The following is an 18,920-nucleotide window of genomic DNA, read 5'->3' on the forward strand; positions in this document are numbered from 1 at the left end:
AAGAGACAATGGACGCAAGTTCAAATACAGAAAATTCTGTATAGATATAAGGGGGAAAAGATTACCAAAGGCTGGTCATGCTGAAAACTGGAACAGTGCTTTGAAATCCACTTGGAGATAAAACTCAACTAGAGAAAGGCCTAAACAGGTCTAGCTGGACTCACTATGAGCAGGAGGTTGGACTAGATGACTTCCCTTCCAACCTAAATTATTCTATTGTTCTGATTAATGATTAAAATTCATTTCTAACCATCTCAAACCTTATCAGTAGTCATAAAAATAAATGCTGGAAAATATCTAGCAAAACTGTTCAACTCATGCAACCTTCCCTCTTTATAGAAAATTGTCGATCAGAACTCTATGCAAAGTTCCTATTAAAAAAAAAAAAAAAAAAAAGAAAAAAAGAGGCAGCTCTTTCCTTCAAAAAGGTATTTGGTGAAATGAACATCTTTCCCAGTTTCATTGGGTAATCTGAGTTTATAATAGGATATATGTTTGGAAAACATTCTTAGAGGTCACAGAATCAATCCACTTACTCCAAAGCAGAATCGGTTTTACCTAGGTTATTCCTGACAAATGCTCATCCAACTATTCCTTAAAATCTGCAGTGTCAGAGCTTTCAATTTTTTTCTCACAACAATGTATTCCTTTGCTCAATTAGCTTGAATCTTTTAGAAAAAAATTCCTGTGAGAAGGCAACCTACCTTGCTATATTTTAAGTTTATTAGGAGTGCATTGCTGCTTTACTCACACTAGACATGGAGAAAAGTTCATTCTCCTCTTTTAAACTACATATTTTTATATACTTTTACACCATTATCATGTCTCCTTTTAGTCTTCATTTTTCTAAACTACGCCATTTTCTTCAGCCTTTCCTCTTACATTGTTTTTAGACCTCCAATTGTGTTCATTTTCTTGGTACTCAGTCATAATGCATTCCATAAATTTCTTTTGGTTTGCTGGAAAAGGCCTGTTTATTTGGCTCCAAGCACTAATGAAAATACTTGCATCTTCTACTAACTATGAAATGTTTGCTCAAGATTATATGGAGTGGAATTTGTTTTACATTACTGCAAAGAGAGTTCACTGTGGTGAAGAGCTACAGGGAGATCAAACACTGAATGACCATTCTCAACACTTCTGCTCAGAACAAATGTAAACGACGCTTGTGCAGTGTTCCATGGCAAACTCATTAAGAAACATCGTTACCGGAAAGATTCTCCACTCTGAGAAATATGTGTGTATCTGAGTCAGAATTTGGCAGTAAAAACACTAGCACAGATATCTTTTTTTTAAATACACGTTTTTAAGACCACTTCATGACACTAAAAATGTCGTTGTAAAAAAGGTCTACTTGTAATGCTGAATATACGAACATCTTACCTCATAACGTTATTTCCTAATTATTACAGAGCTGAATTCGCATGAGGTAGAGGTTGGCAAAGAGTACATATTCCAGGCAAGACCCACTTCTTTTTAAGTGTAGAATCCTATTTCAAAAAACTTGGATTCAAAGCAAGGCCAAATACAAAAGTTTCTCCAGAGTGGACTGCATTTTTATCAATATTACATGAATAATTTTCTTTTTAAACAAGTAGCATCCAAGAGGAATCACATTAAAATAGTAATAGCTAATTCAACTGTTTTTAAAATATCACAAAGAATCTTTCATCCACCTGAAAAAAATGAATTACTTTATCACTAAATAAGTAAAGGTCTCCCTTCTCACCTGGATGTGTAATTATAACTCCTGACATCAAACTCAAATTGTATTTTAAGGAATGCATAAAGCATGCTTGGAGGATTTGTTTTGCTCCATTTCATAAAAAGAATATGTATATTCTTTACAAAACCCACTACAATGCCACAGAATTGTCAATTTATGTTCAATGTTATATTTGAAAAGTAGTCTTATTTTGAGAGGTCAGGAGGAATGTAACCTTCCACACAACCATCTTGCTGCTCTGCGATTTCTTTCTTTTGTAGCAATTGAGTCACTCTTTACACAGTGAGCAGTTCTTACACACTCCTACGGATACACTGAGTGTCTCTTCATGGAGCCCAACTATATCTCCATAGCATGGAGTCAAGGAGCTTTCCCGTTCATTCATGTGTCCAACTGATTGCAATTTTTATCCTTTCTAACTATAATAGGCCCTATCCCATCGGCTCTGCCACAGACTTTCTGTCTGGCAATGGATCAATTGGAGGAAAGATTCGAGAAGTGATTTGTGTAATCCATGACTGTGCTTTAGACAACTAAATTGCAGTCCTGAAACTCCTAGCTCAGATGTCATTGTACCCCAGAGACATTCCGGGTTCAATTTTCAATGAGTCGCTCTTTGGGCCCAGAAGTTCCTTTTTGAAAGGACTCAGTAGTACGGCATCTATTTGCTCAATAAAACTTGAAAACGAAACTTCCCTTTATCTGTCCTTAGGAGCTTAATCCAGTATACTTGCTCTAGAAAAAACTGTTGCACAGCTCTTTGACAGGATTTTCTACAAAAGTTTAAACAGTGGCACTGTTCCTATCTGAAGTCATAGTATCCACCAATATACTCAATAGTGTGCACATGTGCTTTCTCAGGGAATCGTGTTTTCAAGGAAAAAAGGGATCCCCTACTCTCTGTAAAACAAAAAGTTAAAGCTGCCTAACCCTCAGGAGATATGTATACATTATGAATCCTGAACAGAAGGCAGTGCCTCAAATTAGAACCAAATTTGATCCTGAGCAGGGCTCATTTACACAGGTCAAAATTCATACATCAGAACATATATCAGAAATGAAACATTTGTTTCATCCATTCGGGCACCTCAAGTCCTAACCCTCAACAACCAAGGAGCAAAAAGGAATCGAGGAAAAACTCTTTTCACAAATGTATCTGTTGGCTTGTTGTTGACATTCACACACACACACTTCAGCAGTTCAGCATGCTATTTTCCATGGATTTTATCCAACGACCTCGAAGGATCTTACTTGTAAGCCTTGGTACGCCTCTGCTAGAAAGTACATGAAGACCCTTAACTTCCCTGCAGAGCAAGCTATTCTCACCCATTTGTTAGCGGTGAAAGCCAGGTTAACATGATACCGTGCTCATTACCTTCATCCTTCGGCTTTTTTTGGACCTAGCCATTAGACTCAGTCATTCAAGAGATAATACGAGTATAATTTGAATTTAAAAGATATTCAGACACTCAGCTATTTACAGTTCTTTGAACTCCAAGCTTGCCTGTCTACACCCCGCATAAAACAGACAGTACCGCTCTTGAGTACTAGAGAACCAGAAAGACAAACACACCAGTGTTACTGCATCATTCTGACTCCAGACCAACAGCCGCATCATACACGCTGTACTGATAAAGCAAACCACACAAAATAACTAATTTGTAAAACCTTCTAGCCATTTCTAGAGGGCCTTTTAACTACAAACTCCTGCGTTAAGTAGAATCTGAACTTCAGCTCCCCATCCATTAAATCAGAATGATAGCACTTTGCTGTCTCATGGCGAAGATATGAAGATAAACACCTGAATACCCCAGAGTGATGGAAGATGGATGAGTTCCTTAGCTAAAACAAGAACACTAACGGTTCCTTTGCCTGGTGGTATTTTGATAGATATAATGAATGCTGTTGAATCGAAGAACTTCAAGGAATATGAATAAGTATTAAAAATCAAATCTGCATCTTTTGGGAAATGATATTACAGATGCCTAAACACTTCTTCACAGTTTGAAGAGCTGAGAAGTTACATGTGGACAGTTCTGGCAGAAACAATCCTTTTCTTTACCTGACTTCCTCTCATCTAATGTGTACTCAGAGCACATCTTCCTGTGCAGCTGGAGGCTTTGTTACAGGCAGAAGGACGCTGCTTAGTGTAGCCAGTGTTTATTGCCTAACTTTTTTTTTTTTTTTAAAAAAGATGAATTTGGAAAATTTCCCAGATAATACATCTGCCCCTATTACTTGCACCTCGGAGTGTAAGACCAGCTGGGGAGGTAGTGAGGACAACTGCATTTATTAGCAATGAATAAACTGATCTATCTTTTTCTGGATTAGCAGTGGGAGATGCCAGACGCACTAAGAAGTATCTGTCTGCTGACTGACATATACAAGCTGGCACACTTTTGTGTTAAAAATGTACACAGCTGCATGCACACTAAAGCTGTTCCATCTATAAAGCACAACTGCCAACTGCTTGTCTTCAGAGACGGGTAATAAGAGAGGGTCTCAACAACAAAACAAGTGCAGAGTACAATTAAAGAAAATTTTTCATTCCCTTAAGTGCCTGTCTTTCTAAACTCTCCTGGATTTGCTATAATTTTCCCTCCATCATGTTTTGGAAGAAGGACTGATGATCTACTTAGAAAAACCCAGATTTGTATTTCTCAGAATCTTTATTGAGTTGCCAAGTACCTGAATTACACATTTTTAGGTACCAAAACAGGCTGATTTAACCTGATTGTCAGTCATTACCAGCAGATGTCTGGACAAATTGCCTAGTGTGTTTTGGTTCTAGGTCCGCCTCCAGATACTCAGACTAATAGCTGGTCAAAAAGAACGAACACAATCCAAAGCAATAATAAATTATATTTATCCACACAACATTATCAGCCATCAGTTGCCAGTATGAAGGGAGCTTTATTTTAACATCTTCTCCCAACCTGTCTGTCCAAACTCTCTCAAATCACCTCAGCCATCTCAATAAACCTTATTCAAGGCCTCAGTCTCAGCTTGTGGAGCATAACTGAACCCCAGACTGAACTGGCGCTTGGGTAGATTAGTGTTGGGCTTGCCCGGTTGCAAGTAGCCAGGCACGTTAACAATCCCAGTAGGGCACACCCTCGTCCCCAACACTCTCAGAGGCTTCTGATGAGAAGAAGGAAATTCGGTGATACTCATAATTCCTTACTTGTCTGATTAATTAACTAAACCGTGGTGATGGGGCTGACTGGAGCTCCAGTGAGAAAAACTGCAGCTCGCAATTCCTTTGGTGTTTAGATCATCACAACTGACAACAGAAGAAATACAAAGATTTTTTTACCAAATATACAGTAAAGGGTGCAAACTCTGATATCAGGAAAAGCATCGAGCAATTTGGATGAGGAAAAGAGCCCAACAGCTGTTCCTACAGATTCCTGCACAGAGACAGGTTTTGCAAGTCAACGTGGTGTCAATATTTAACTAACACATTATCACTTGTTATTATTATTTGACTATCAGTCAAGTAAGCACCTAGCAAGAAAAAAAAAATGGAAGTGATCTTCAACCTTTTTTATTTAAATCAGATTCACTGGGTGATCAGAGAGACGAGAAGATGATTTTTGGTTTAAACAAAACCTGAATTTGCACACACACATACTTGCAAGTACCAAGATATCTGGGCTCACGTATTCTTGCCAGATGACCTGTGGTGACCCAGAAGACAAGGGATGACAGCTACTCAGTCCTCTTCAAATCTTTGGCATTCTTTTGAGTGTCCACAATGCTGCGTGGTTTTTGCAGCCTTTATCTGTCTTAACAAACAAGGCTCAGTACCAGGTTAAGTTGTACCACACTGTGGTGTGGCCTTCGCACTATCAGCATGCCATCTAACGCTTGCTCTCACTGTTACTTAGATTCCTTTTGGATTTCCCCTTGTTGCTATCAGTCTCATGACCTGATACACACACACACACCCCCTTAATACACCTTTTTAAATTTTTTTCTAAACCTTCAGCTCTGCCATTTCTTCTTGTACTTTTAAAAACTAATACTTCACGCACACCAATACTGCACATTAATATTTCACTTACAGACCTCTACAACATCTCAAACACGCAACCAGGTTCATCTGGACATTTTCCCAAAAAACACACTGTCTATATCTTTGCTTTATCCAAGAAGTGAAGACATCAGCAAATGATGAGAATCACAGAACATAGGGTAATTGGTCTGCTTCGACCTGAAAAATGCCCAGTTCCAAAATAAATAACTAATCAAAAAAAGAGAGGAGATAATACCCAGCGGCCCAGAAACAGCAGACTTCTGTCAGATTGGCAGCCTTTTTTCCTTCCTTGACAAAACAAACAGGACCACAACACAAATGTTCTGAACACGGAAGAAAGTTCTTTTTGAGTGCTCATGCAACCTCGGGAATCCTCAAAACGATACCAAAGAAAACATGCCTTAGTATTCACAGCAAATTCATCGAGAAGTTTTCATCCCAGAACAATAAATAAAATCCATCTTATATTTACCACCAGGAAATGAGTCAAATATGCAGCAACGTTCACCATCATGTACATCTCTATGTCCAAAGGCAAGGGAATACAAATCCCACATGTCCAATAACATTTTCCACAGGCTTTTTATGTGAGAATCGAAATAGCCCATGCATCACTAACAATCACATTATGCTCATAAATTAAAAACTACAGATTTTACCATGAAAATTATATAAAAGATGACAATAAATGGTTAAACAAATGCAGAGTACAATTGGTACATTTTGTAAGTCATTTAAACTCATTTACCTGTAAAGTAAGTATTGGCGGGGAGAGTGGAACTAGCAAATCTGTAATATCCATTTCCTGGGAAACGGATCCCTTTCATTACTTCTGTACTCAGTGTAGCTAGAGATGAATCCATCCTTTCCACCTGGTAGATGGGAGAAGGCCCATTAAGTTCTTCAGGTTCATTCCAATTTATCTTTACCGTTGTGCTGTTTATTCCTTCAACATGAGGGGCACTAAGTTTTCTTGGAGCTGTGCATTAAAAAAAAAAAAATTATCTAGGTATCATTGTCCATAATACTTGGGAAATTATTTATTGCACATAACATAATTTTTGCAACACATCCTGCTTCAGTTTCTGATCGTCTTAAGAATAAACACAGATATTCATAGAAGCTTAATTAGAAAAAAAAAACCCAAAACCAAACATTCTTAATCTTTATAGGAATTACTTTCAATTCCACAAGAAACACCTTATTTGTTTATTCAGGCTTTGGATAAATGTCTCTAGTACTATACCCAATATTTTTTTTTCCCTAATCTTTAAGAATCTGAATCAACGTCTTCATAAAAAGCGTATTTGTATTCCTTCCTTGATTAGCCTCTCATGCCATACTCACTGTAAGCACGTATCTGTGTGACTTTCAGCATTGGATTTGAGTGAAAGACCAAAGGAGAATCTGAACAGTTAATTAACTCTTGTTACATCTCAGCAGTATGGTACCTGACAACATGAGTCTTTCATCACTGAACTTATCCTTGTCAACAGGAGCAGAACAGCTATCCGTCCACAATACTGAAGGCCCATCAGGTTGTTCTCCTCATGGTGTGCACACAAGACATTAGCATATGTTGAGATAATTATTCAGTTCAAGAAAATGATCCTCTCTAACTTTTCTCCACCAACACTGGTGCACAGTTAAGACTCCATACAAGATTGTTTCCACAAGGATATCAGCGTAAGACAGTCATGTTATTACAATGATCCTCCTACCATTAAAACCAATACTCTGATATTCTTTTAAGCATTCTGATAGCGCTGGTCACTCTATAGCTGAGTTACGAACAAAATTTTTTATTTTTTCTTTTAAATACTGTACAGGAAGCCACTGGAGGGCAGCATGACCTGTTTGGGTAATGGCATGATGGCCATACAGGTGGGAAAGAAATGGACCATCATTGAAACAATAAAAGACATCATCTGGAGAAGTGCAAGAACACTCTACTACCTATAGAATCTATATCCATCTTATCTTGCCTTTTTTTCTTCCCCTTCTTTCCCTGATAAAGAAAAGGATTTAACAACAGAAACTTCATTTGTACTCAGGAAGTGAAATACAAGGACAACTTGTAAAAATTACTTGTTCCCATAATGACATAGTAAAGAGCAATAAACGCCTTTCAAGAACAATAAAACCTGAATTAAAATATGGGCCTTCGAAATCTGACATATTACTTCACAGCACAGCATTGTACATAATGCGAGTTCTCTAAAGGAGCGATTGCTTCATTTAGAATGAATTAACAACATCCTTTTAAACATTTGCACATTTCCAAGATCATTGACGTGTTTTTTATTCTTCCTATTTGCCTGTAGCATGTCGCTACTTTTTTTCCTTCTTTCTTTCTTTCTTTTTCTTTGCCCCCCTCTAGCTTGATAAATATTCTTCTTGGAGAAAGCAGGGAGTGGGGGAACTGGGAAACTGCCAATGACCCTATGTGCTGTAAATTCCTGCTTAGGCATCATTTATGACTTCACAATCTAATTAGTATCTCACACTATGGTAGAAATTTACAATGTCAAAATTGAAGTAATGCAGCGTGAGGTCATAAGCTTTCCTGCATAAGTAGGGCACAGCACTAATGAATTGTGGTATTAATGCACAAGTTTAAATAGAAAACATGGCTTAACAATCAAAACTTCACCTTTGGAGGGAACTAGTGTACGTCAGCATTTTAAATGCGAACGTAAGAGGTTGAGCCCTCCAGTTCAGCTTAGTGATGGTAACACAGAAATGCTAAAACTCATTATTTCTAACACACATACAGCTAACTAACCCTCATGACAATAACTATATCTTCCTTTAAAGTCTAGTATTAATAAACGGCAGTTACTTGGACCATAATTATGGCATCTCTGATACCCAAACCTGAAGCTTTTATGGGGCTTATGCAATTAACTACTTAAATGCATCGTAACACTTGCTTCTCTGACAGGGAAGTATTGATTTTTTAATCATTTTCAAGTCTCCTCTAGCACAAATAAATGTACTACAGTTACAGTTAATGCACTGTGTACATGCATTAAACACTGGCATGACACAATTTATTATATTGTGATATATGGAACAGAAGCCTACCCTTTCAGAAAGTAACATCCTTGCTATAACATTTGTATTTAAACTACAGTCTCATCGATGCTTGAGAATTCTTGTGCATCAAGACAGTGGAAGACTGGACATAACAGGTTACGTAAGTTAAAAAAATAAAAACAAAACAGAAAACCAAACTCTGCACAGGAACAGACAGGACTGAAAATAAATCTGTAGCACTAGCCCAGCAGGGTACTAAATGCTGAAATTAAAAATATTCAAGACTAAAAGATACAGTATGTATTTTCCTAAAGGTGTCACTGTGGTACCTGTAGCTACTTCCTGAAAGATGAATCGACTATAATTTTACCTTTTTAATTTTTTTTAGTCACGTTCTGTTAAGACACATCTGTCAAAATAATGAGTGTACTACATTTTAGTGGATTCAAAGTCACATTTTGTGTATTTTAATTATGTAGTTTTAATGTCTTGCTATATAATACATATTTAATATATTATAAAGCTAAAACAGTATTTAAAAGCCTATGATTGCTGCATGCCATTGTGTAGCAGAGGGCACAAAAAAGACCAATAAAGACAGATGGTCCATACAGCTTATGTTGAAGTCATATATCTAAATATAGATGTTGCTACACAGGTCATTACAAATAAGCCTTTCCCATGTGTGTACGCACACACATGTACACAAAAATGAAGTTGGTAAGTAAAGAGCAGTTAATTTTGTTTTGTTTGAAATAATATCATTTTAGTTTTAGACTCGAAGACAGATGCCAGCATTTCGCTCTGAACAGATGGTAATTCCATCTAATAGTGCATCTCTGTATTAGTAAGGTCTGTTGTGTATACAAACAGTAATAAACACTAGGTAAGGATCAAAATAAATTTTAATTGTTGACATTAAATTCTGGCAGCCACGGTTCTAAGGATACAATACTCCTTTCTCAAGTCTGTCAGGTTTACTAATACAACTGCTAAAGCTTTTCCATACTCTGCCAGATTCTTGTCCCAGGAATAACATATTTACACTGTGGCTAAATTTAACAGACTTACATATGTTTGAATAACTACTGCTCAGCATACTGTAGGTAGATATTTGTGTACCCTTCCACAGAAGCCTTCAATTAGCCACTCTGAATAGTTCTGGGAGGTAACAAAGTACCTCAAGTAACAAAGAGTATACAGCTTTTAATTACTGTTCAGCTGAATTCAAAATGCATACATACAAATTAAAACAGAAATGTTCGGCAAATTTGAGGACAAAAACTTAAAGAAAATCTATTTTTCTTCATCTTGGAGTTTACCTTGCAGGTAAAACTACATTCCTCGCTATTGGTCATCCGTTTCATTTTTGCTACAAGTTAGTAGTCCAGGGGAGCCTGAGATTGCCATAGCATTTCTGGTACAATCTTTTCTTTCTCTGTACTTCACAATAGCATCAGTCATTTCAACAGTAAATGAGTCAAGAAATGATACTTATATCTTCTGACAGTACTTTGATTTTTTTAGAAGATTCTTTAGAGTCCATTTTGGACTCTTCCCCCAAAAAGAATAAAAACCACCCATAATGGACATCAAAAGAAAATTTAGTTAGACAGGTATGTTACAATCATATTTCTTTAAAAATAGCTATAATACACAGTATTTTTTAAAAATCATGAAAAATATATTGCTTCTACCATATGGGACAACCAACGACTCACCAACCGATTTAAGATGCAGCATATTGAGCTGACCATATGTTACAGTGCTGTTGAATGGCTGAGTGATTCATGCCCGTCACATTCTAGTATATCAATTAAAGCTCCTTGAAGTCTGCATGATTTGTGTCTCTGTTATTAAACCCTGCTAATTCATCCCACTTACACATCTGTTATAAATCTCTAGGAGTGCTGCATGATTCATGGCAATCTGTGAGCATGGTACAGCAAATTCTTCTCCTTGTAATTAACGGTAAATTGTTTTACTGCCATGCAATGAATTTTTCAGTTATATTGCAAATGAACTCCTAAATGCACGGTTCTTTCCTAAGAACTGACTTATATCATTAGGCAATTAAAAAGTATTGCTTTGAACCAAAAGCTTTTAATCAAGAGGAATGCAACTTAAACATAGCTTAAAAACCGTGCAAATTTGACACAGAGGGAAAAGAACAAACTGAGCTGTTTTCTGAAGTACAATATGTGTTTCACACGGGAGAAGAAACAAGTAACTTTTGCGTCCCTAGTAATTTCCTGGAACTCAAAGAGCAGTTTAAGTACAGCTTGAACACTTGGCAAGACAATTTTGAGCAGATACTGTTTATCTCAGAAGTTACTTAAGTCATCTGTCATTACGAAATTTCTCAGATTACTTTACACTTTTCTAATTGTAAAACAGTGTCTTTATTCTTGAAATAAATAATTGGATAATTAGCCAAGCTGAATCATCAGAGGATTCCAATGCTGCTCAAGTGTTCTTGTCAAAGGTGAAGCAAATTCATTTCAGCTTTGCCTCTGCAGCTTTCTGAAGAGGCTTTGATTTTTTTTTTTCCTGCTACATTCTTGGCAGCAGCCTCAAATTCATGAGTCCATACATCAAGTCAGTAGTTTAACAACAAATGAAATTAAATTCAAAGAAGGGAAACTAATTGAAGGACAGCAACAAAAGTGTTTGGTAATGTGCTTTTTAATATGGCATGCCACATTTGCATGATAATTTTTCCTTTTTAGCATGGAGCAGAAAGTGACTAGCTTAATGAGGGATTATTCAAGACAGGAATGAACAAAATGCATTCATAACTAAGAACAAAGATTGTATTATGAAACGGAAACAGGCAACTGCCGAGAAGTAACTGGATGATTGGTTTATGCATTATGAATAAAAAGGTAGAAAAATATTTATATTAGTATTCACTAATGAGTATATATACAAGATTGTTGTAATTAAAATTATAAATTAACATATTAAGAGTGCTTGTTTAATCACTTTGGGTCCTATTCACAATGAGAAGACTTATGTACGTGCATGCAAAACAATCTGTGTTTTCAGACCAGCAGCAAATGGCCCTCGTATTTCTCTTCTGTAACAAAGGAAAATATACATTACTTATTACCTGTTTAATGGGTATTTGTGATTTTAAAATTGAGGCATAGCATTTTGTAGAAAAGCAGTCTATGACAGGCATAAGCAAATGCTGTATTGCCATGACAAATGGGTTGAGGCTTTTGAAAAGGGCTTGCACCGGACCTTAGCCATGAATGGAAAAAATGGACAAATTACTCAGATTAAAAGGGTAATCAAAAAGAAAACAACATCAAGGAGTGTAAGACAGCCCAGAAAGCCCATCAGCATCATTACCCCAGCAAACCCAGAGGCAACTCCAAAGCCACCAATACAACTGCTTGAGAAGTCTGCCAAGAAGCCAGATGCAGCTGGTGCTGGAAGAATATCTTCTACAAATTAGCTTCTGAACCCTGTAATTGCCATCAAAAGCAAAGGATGAGGAATACAATGTGCTGGGGTAAATGGCAGCAATCACAAAGCCATACTTTGGTGCCTCTCAAAAAATGCTTTTTAAATGAAATTTAAAAAAAAAAAATTAAAAAGGGCAAAGGAAAGATGAGCTTAATTACAAGAAATAAGCTCAGTCACACGGTAGTTAATCAAACATAGCTGTATAGATTGTTTAAGGCACCCTTTGACTATCTGATTTGAGGGGGGTAGGATAAGCAATTGCACTAGTCCAAGCACTCACACTGCTAATTCCATCCCGTTGAAATGTCAGAAATTGCTAGGAAAAAAGATGCTTCTCTGCCTAACTGAAAAATTTGGAAGACATGCATGTTGTGTCTTGGTAGATGCTGCAAAGAATAATGCAAGTAATTACTAATTTTATGCAAACACATCGTCAAAAAAACACTTTTAAGAGACCAGGTCTTTCACTGGTACCAGCTAGTACAGTTCTATAGATTCCAAGGTATCAGCTCAGAATCCTGCACAAGATAAAACCACAGAGCAAAAAGTGCTTTTGAAAATAAAAAAAAAATAGCCTAAGACCTGGTAACAATAACAGGCTGAACGCCATTCTCAAAAATAAACAGGAATTTGAACTCAGCAGAACCTGGAGAAAGCAATAAAGAAAAATGTGGCTCTAGGTGTTGAGATGAAAAATGTATAATTACTGTCCAGTAGTGCTTTCAGTTACATGCAATGCAGTTCCTCTTGACGATCTTGTGGTAACAAAGAAAAAAAACAAGCTCAAATTAGATTTCAAAGTTTCAAAGAAAGTATTAAAAATGAACTTTCCTCATCTATCAGCCAAGGCTTTCAATATTGCATGTGCACAATATTGCAGTGCATAAAGAGTATTTAAAGTACCACACGGATTGTGGAATGCGCATCCTTAGTCTGACGTTTAAAAGACTGATCGAAAAAGTATGAAATGCTTTTTAATTATTTGAGTCTTTAAAAGCCAACTATCTGTGTATTTGTATCCAAACATACCAACAGGTTCTATTTCTGTCCAGTCACCTTCTCCTTGAGTAACAGACATGGGTTAATTCCCTTCTTCCATTTCCTTGACTAGCTTGCTTTGATCTTTCATCCCAATACTGCATTACCATGTAACGTTGATCTTCCAACACTTTTTACCATTCTCAGAGCTGCTTATGCATCAGGCATACCTGTGCAAGTTCTTTTATTTATCACACCTATTCTTCTTCCTGGTTTCATATGCATTTGTGACAACTTCCACTCAGTTTTTTTATAAAATAACTCAATTGTTATTAATTCTATTTTGTTTACTTCCTCACTCTCTCTCCTCACATTCTTCTGGCTCAGTTGTCTTCTTTTATTACCATTTACAAATACTGTGGGTGTATAAATTGGTGAGGAGGAGATTTTTTGCCAGTCTGACAGACGCAAGGACATATGGCTGACTTTAGTTTTCTTTCACTCTCCTCCTGCAAAGCTAGTGGCAAATTTTAGAAGACATTGGCAATTCCAAAAGCAAGCCCCTTGCTAAACATACTAATATTCTAGGACCCCCCCACCCCGCTCTAGAACCATAACATGACCTGGAACCAGCAATCGAGCTAGAACCCGCTCTGGAACAAACGACTAACATAGAACCCACTCTGGAACCAACAAGTAAATCGGAACCGAGTTAGAACCCGCTCTGGAACCAACAAGTAAGTTAGAACCCGCTCTGGAACCAACAAGTAAGCTAGAACCCGCTCTGGAACCAACAAGTAAGCTAGAACCGAGCTAGAACCCGCTCCGGAACCAGTAACCGAGCTAGAACATGCTCTGGAACCAACAAGTAACCTAGACCCTGCTCTAGAACCAATAAGTTGTCCCAGACCCAGCAGTCATAAACCAAACTAGAATTAGACCATGGTCCTGAAACAAGGAGCAAGCTAAACCATGATCCTGCTCCGGAACCAGCAAGCGGGCTAGAACATGACCTGGAACCAATAATCGAGCTAGCACACAATCTAGAACCAATAAAGTGATATATAACTTGATCTAGAACAAAAAAACGAGCTAGAACCTGATCTGGAATACGATCTAGAACCCAGTGACTAAAGAACACTTTTCTTTCACTCTCCTCCTGCAAAGCTACTCGTGAGATATCCCTGGTACAGATGCCTATACTGAACCAGGTTAGACGGGATCCACTTGTTATGTTTGCTTCTGGATTATTTTAACCAACTTTAAGTTATACTCCAAAAGACTTCTCACTGAAGGATCCGCAGAATGTTTCTGATGCTTCTGCTCCTTTAGGTCTTACCCCTAAATTCTGCCCCTGACTGCAGAAGTCTCTTTTCTTTGTCTTTTAAATCCTCTCACAAAACCTCTTACTTTTCTTCCTCAGCATTTTTGTTTCTAATGATTTCACGCTCTTGTTTCTGCCCTTGTTTTTATTTGCTGTGTTACGCCATATAAAAAGAACATGTTGTCAGAGAAAGAGAAGAATGATAGATTTTGAAGAGTATCTTTTTTTGTAGCCAGTCTTCAAATTAACCTAATGGATATGAACAAAGCTTAAAAGTTACTTGAGACTTCTAGTGGCAAATTTTAGAAGACATTGGCAATTCCAAAAGCAAGCCCCTTGCTAATATACATCAGTTGGACACGCCAAAATCACAGTCATCAAGGTACCCATTGATTTAAATGCTCCATGCGATAAATCAGTATACTCCACACATGGAAGGAATAGAGATGGTTTTCCATTATCCTCCTCAGGACCAGAGAAGACAGTCTAATTTAGTATAACCTCTAACCCAACTTGGAACACAATTCAAAGCTCCTGGATTGTGTTATGATGCAAGGGGACCATCATGCTGGAGCACATTTCAGTCGAGACTTCCTCCAAAAAGCTCCCTTTGCCAGGGCATGGAGGGGGACTGGCATCCAGCCAGGGATGCTGTCTCTGTGCCAGGGAGACATTCCTTCATGAAACAGAACTCCTCAACAGTCCTAGAAAGGCAATTTTAATTTCATTTTGCACCGTTCAATGACACAAAAGGATATTAATGGACTAAGACTTGATCATCTATTTTTACAAATGATGGGGACTGGTTTCTCCTAACTTTGTTCCAAGTTTGAACTCACTTTGATCTAGAAGTCATCACGTAAGTAGTGTTTCTTTTAAATTTTCTTTAGAAACAGTTTTATAGAACTTCACAAAATGGAACATGCACACACAAAAAACCTGGATGGAGATTATTAAACAATTTTCTCCAGAAATGAAAAGTGTGAATGGTGGAAGATAAAATTGCGTGCAAAATTTAAGTGTTTTACTCTCTGGTTTGTCAAAATTTAAGACATTGCATTAACATGCTTTAAAAACGTAAAAGGAACCCGATACAGGACTGATTCGTTGCTTTCAAGGCTTACAACAGTAAGCAGGAAAAGGCTACGCTGCAAAACAGCTAATAAATGGGGATGTGTCTGTTATTCTATTTTGTATTCTCCCTTCTTCTCTAATGTGATAGGTCTCTAAGTATGAACACAACCAGGGAGGAGATGGTCATAAACAAGCTGTCAAGCATAACTAAGCTACTGTTTCTGAATCTTTTAAAAAATGTATAAATGCAAAGTTGGATCATTTGTAGTAATAAGGTGTGCCGTTTAGGTCATATTTGTTTCCATGGTTATCAGCACAGAGTGGAACGCTGTTCCTTGCATGGCTGCATGATATGGAATAAAGTCACGCTCATACAAGTAGGAGGCTCTGTAGATGGCCAGCTTGAAACTTTAAGAGGTGGCAGTATGAGGAAACAAAATAAATTTTGAAATCAGCAATTCAGCAAGAGAGAAGACCGACAGAACAATCTTTGCCCACTGAAACAAAGACGATATGGTGAATCAAGGAACAAATCATCTATCTTCCACTTGAGAACAAATTGAAAGGCAATAAAATAAATAGACAGATGAAGAACAGAGGACAGACTAGAGATAATATCCCAACAGCTTAAACTCCACTTCAGTCCACATATATAAAGCTTCCTTTTTACTGGCTCTGGGCAACTCCTTATTCCCTGTCTCGAAGCTGCTGTATCTCTTCATTGATTACACAGAGGAACTTTGATGGAATTCAAGCAACTCAAATACAGCCCAGGGAGCCTAGGAAAACATTCTGCACAGCAGAAATTTTCAAGTTTTTTCCTATGGGAGACCAAATTACATGAGAGGTAATTTCAAAGATCATCATCACAATGTCCATATGACACCACCACTAATGGCTTAACTGAAAATGCTAATATTGTGAAAGTAATTAATGTGTTTTAAATGCCTATACAAAAGGTAACCACAATGTTAAGTAGTCAGCTCTCTGCAAGTGACCACCACTATGTCACATAGCAAGGATTTTGAGCTTATATTTATAGTATAAAAGAGCTGTACTGACTACCTCGTTCCATGAATAGAGACTTGTGAAGCTGGTTTTCCTAACAATTTCTCTCTCAAAACCCTCTTGATCCTCTGATGTCTAAGAAGTGAGTTCATGCTAGTCTTTTCTTGAAAGTAAGTACAGGCTTTCTCCATCTCTGTTCTGTACCGATGCTTATTTTCTCCTAAATTTGTAGAAAGTTAGTACTTTTGAAGTCCCTGACATATGTGGTTGAAATTAACTCAAAGACTGAAAATTTATTAAGGTGCACAGGCACATATATGCAGTTTCTTAAGCATTGTTTCCATAGGAAAGCCTGAGTACACATATCTACAAAGCAAAATCTCATAAATCTCAGGGGCTAAATGAACAAACATTTTCAAAAGAGCAGACCCAAAGCATGTATGTTGCTTCCGATTTCGACACACAAATACACTGTGTACATATGTTAGAGTTTAATACAAAACCCATGCAACTCCTCCTTCATGGGTTACGCAAGGCATTGGCACAGCATGTGCATTTTACATGCCCTATCATGCAAACATGATACACACTAAAAAACCCCAACAACAAATTAACAACTTCTTAGCATAATAAATGAATGAACGGCTTCAGCTACATTCCTGTACAGTTACCGTTTAAATACACAGGAACAAAAATATACATAACCATAACTTGTAATTGAGAGAGCCCTACACAAATCCTATTGCCATAATAGTGTACCTTAAACCTCCACTGAAAACATTTTGGTTTTAATCTGTCAAGATAAACAGATAATAATTAAGCAAGTCACTTTGTGTTAATACAACACCCACCCCTGTCACTGTGCATCAAACTACGATCATCTTAATGGTGTTCATTAGTAAACCATGTGCCAGCTTTGCACTTCGGTACAGATTGTTTCCTTACCAGCTGCCAAGGTTTGCCCCTTGCCTGGCTCACTGGTTACACAACCAATTTGATTGCAGAGAGTAACAGTAAAGTTGTACGTCCTGTAAGGTTTTAATCCCGTCGCTACATAGGATAGCTCATGAGCCTCAGCTATATGCAAAACCTGCAAAGCAGATTGGAAGACGACAGTTGGTTAATAATATTTTCATTCCTATTAATTGATGACATGTTCACTAATAAGAAACTTGTCTCTGAATTTGCAGATTCCCTCGTTTATATGTGGAAAAGCCCCCAACTGAGGGAGAGGATTATTTTGGAGAATCTGAACAAGCTAGGATTTAGGTGATAATACTTCCCATCACACTGTTTTATGAGGTAATAAGCCAGTTCCTGAGTGGATAAATGAGGAAACAAAGTTATTGCCTCATAAAACTGTGTGGTGGTGCAGTTATCACTACAAACAGTGCGGCTCCAACCCAGATGACGAAGATGACACTATTAAGTGGTGAAATCTGACCACCATTGAATGAGTGACATGATTAGCAGGCATTAGGAAGGAGGGGAATAACTAATAGCTACAGATATTTGAATCTGCTGTACTTTAACATTACTTTAAGCTATCAAGAGAGAGTGGAACTGAATAAACTGTTGTATTTTAGATAACTTCTTTATCAGATGTTTACTTAGATGAAAAATCTTGCAAGCCTGTGACAAGAAGCAATTTACATTTATGTGTTGCTACAACAGCCCCAGGAGCAATAGTATCCCCCCTTCACAGACAAATAAACTTGAGGCCCATCTGTGGTACCACTGAAAGACAAAATCGGCTCCTGAAACGAGAAATACAATGTCAGAGCACCAGATCCACTCCCACGTTCTGATTACCTATCAGGTTTCTTTGCTCGTTCCTAAGCTTTTAGCTTACTAGTACTGCCATGGTATTTGTTTGCCAAACCCAGTCACTCAAAAATTACAACAGTATTTTAAAATCACATATTTAGACTTTATAGAGTTGGTTTTCTGCTATTTTAGGTCTCCCCACTCCAAAGATTTGTCCATTATCCCAGAAGCCAGACAGGTACCGTCTTAATGAAAATGCAGATTGCTACAAAACAACACGGCTTTAAGCATATCAGGAAATACAGCAATAACACAGGATCAGAACACGCAAAGATGTCGTGGTTTAACCCCAGGCGGCAACTAAGCACCACACGGCCACTCATTCACCCACCCCCCCAGCCCGAGGTGGGATGGGAGAGAAAAAAAAAAAAAAAAAAAAAAAAAAAAAAAAAAAAAAAAAAGAAACAAAAAAAAAAAAAGGCAAAGATGGA

At 37.4% G+C, this 18,920-nt stretch overlaps 1 protein-coding gene across 1 annotated transcript in view; it reads right to left on the minus strand.

Annotated features, from left to right (window-relative positions):
• The window catches only part of USH2A (Usher syndrome 2A (autosomal recessive, mild)), a 401,100-nt gene that overhangs the window by 283,459 nt on the left and 98,721 nt on the right, over positions 1-18,920 (minus strand). The window contains exons 19-20 of the mRNA XM_009330219.1: positions 17,608-17,752; positions 6,514-6,744 (exon numbers count right to left, since the gene is read on the minus strand). Coding sequence (XP_009328494.1) covers positions 6,514-6,744; positions 17,608-17,752 — 376 coding nt within the window. The remainder of the gene's footprint in view (positions 1-6,513; positions 6,745-17,607; positions 17,753-18,920) is intronic.

This window comes from Pygoscelis adeliae, unplaced genomic scaffold, assembly GCF_000699105.1.
Source record: "Pygoscelis adeliae isolate BGI_AS28 unplaced genomic scaffold, ASM69910v1 Scaffold308, whole genome shotgun sequence".
In the NCBI taxonomy this organism is placed as follows: Eukaryota; Metazoa; Chordata; class Aves; order Sphenisciformes; family Spheniscidae; genus Pygoscelis; species Pygoscelis adeliae.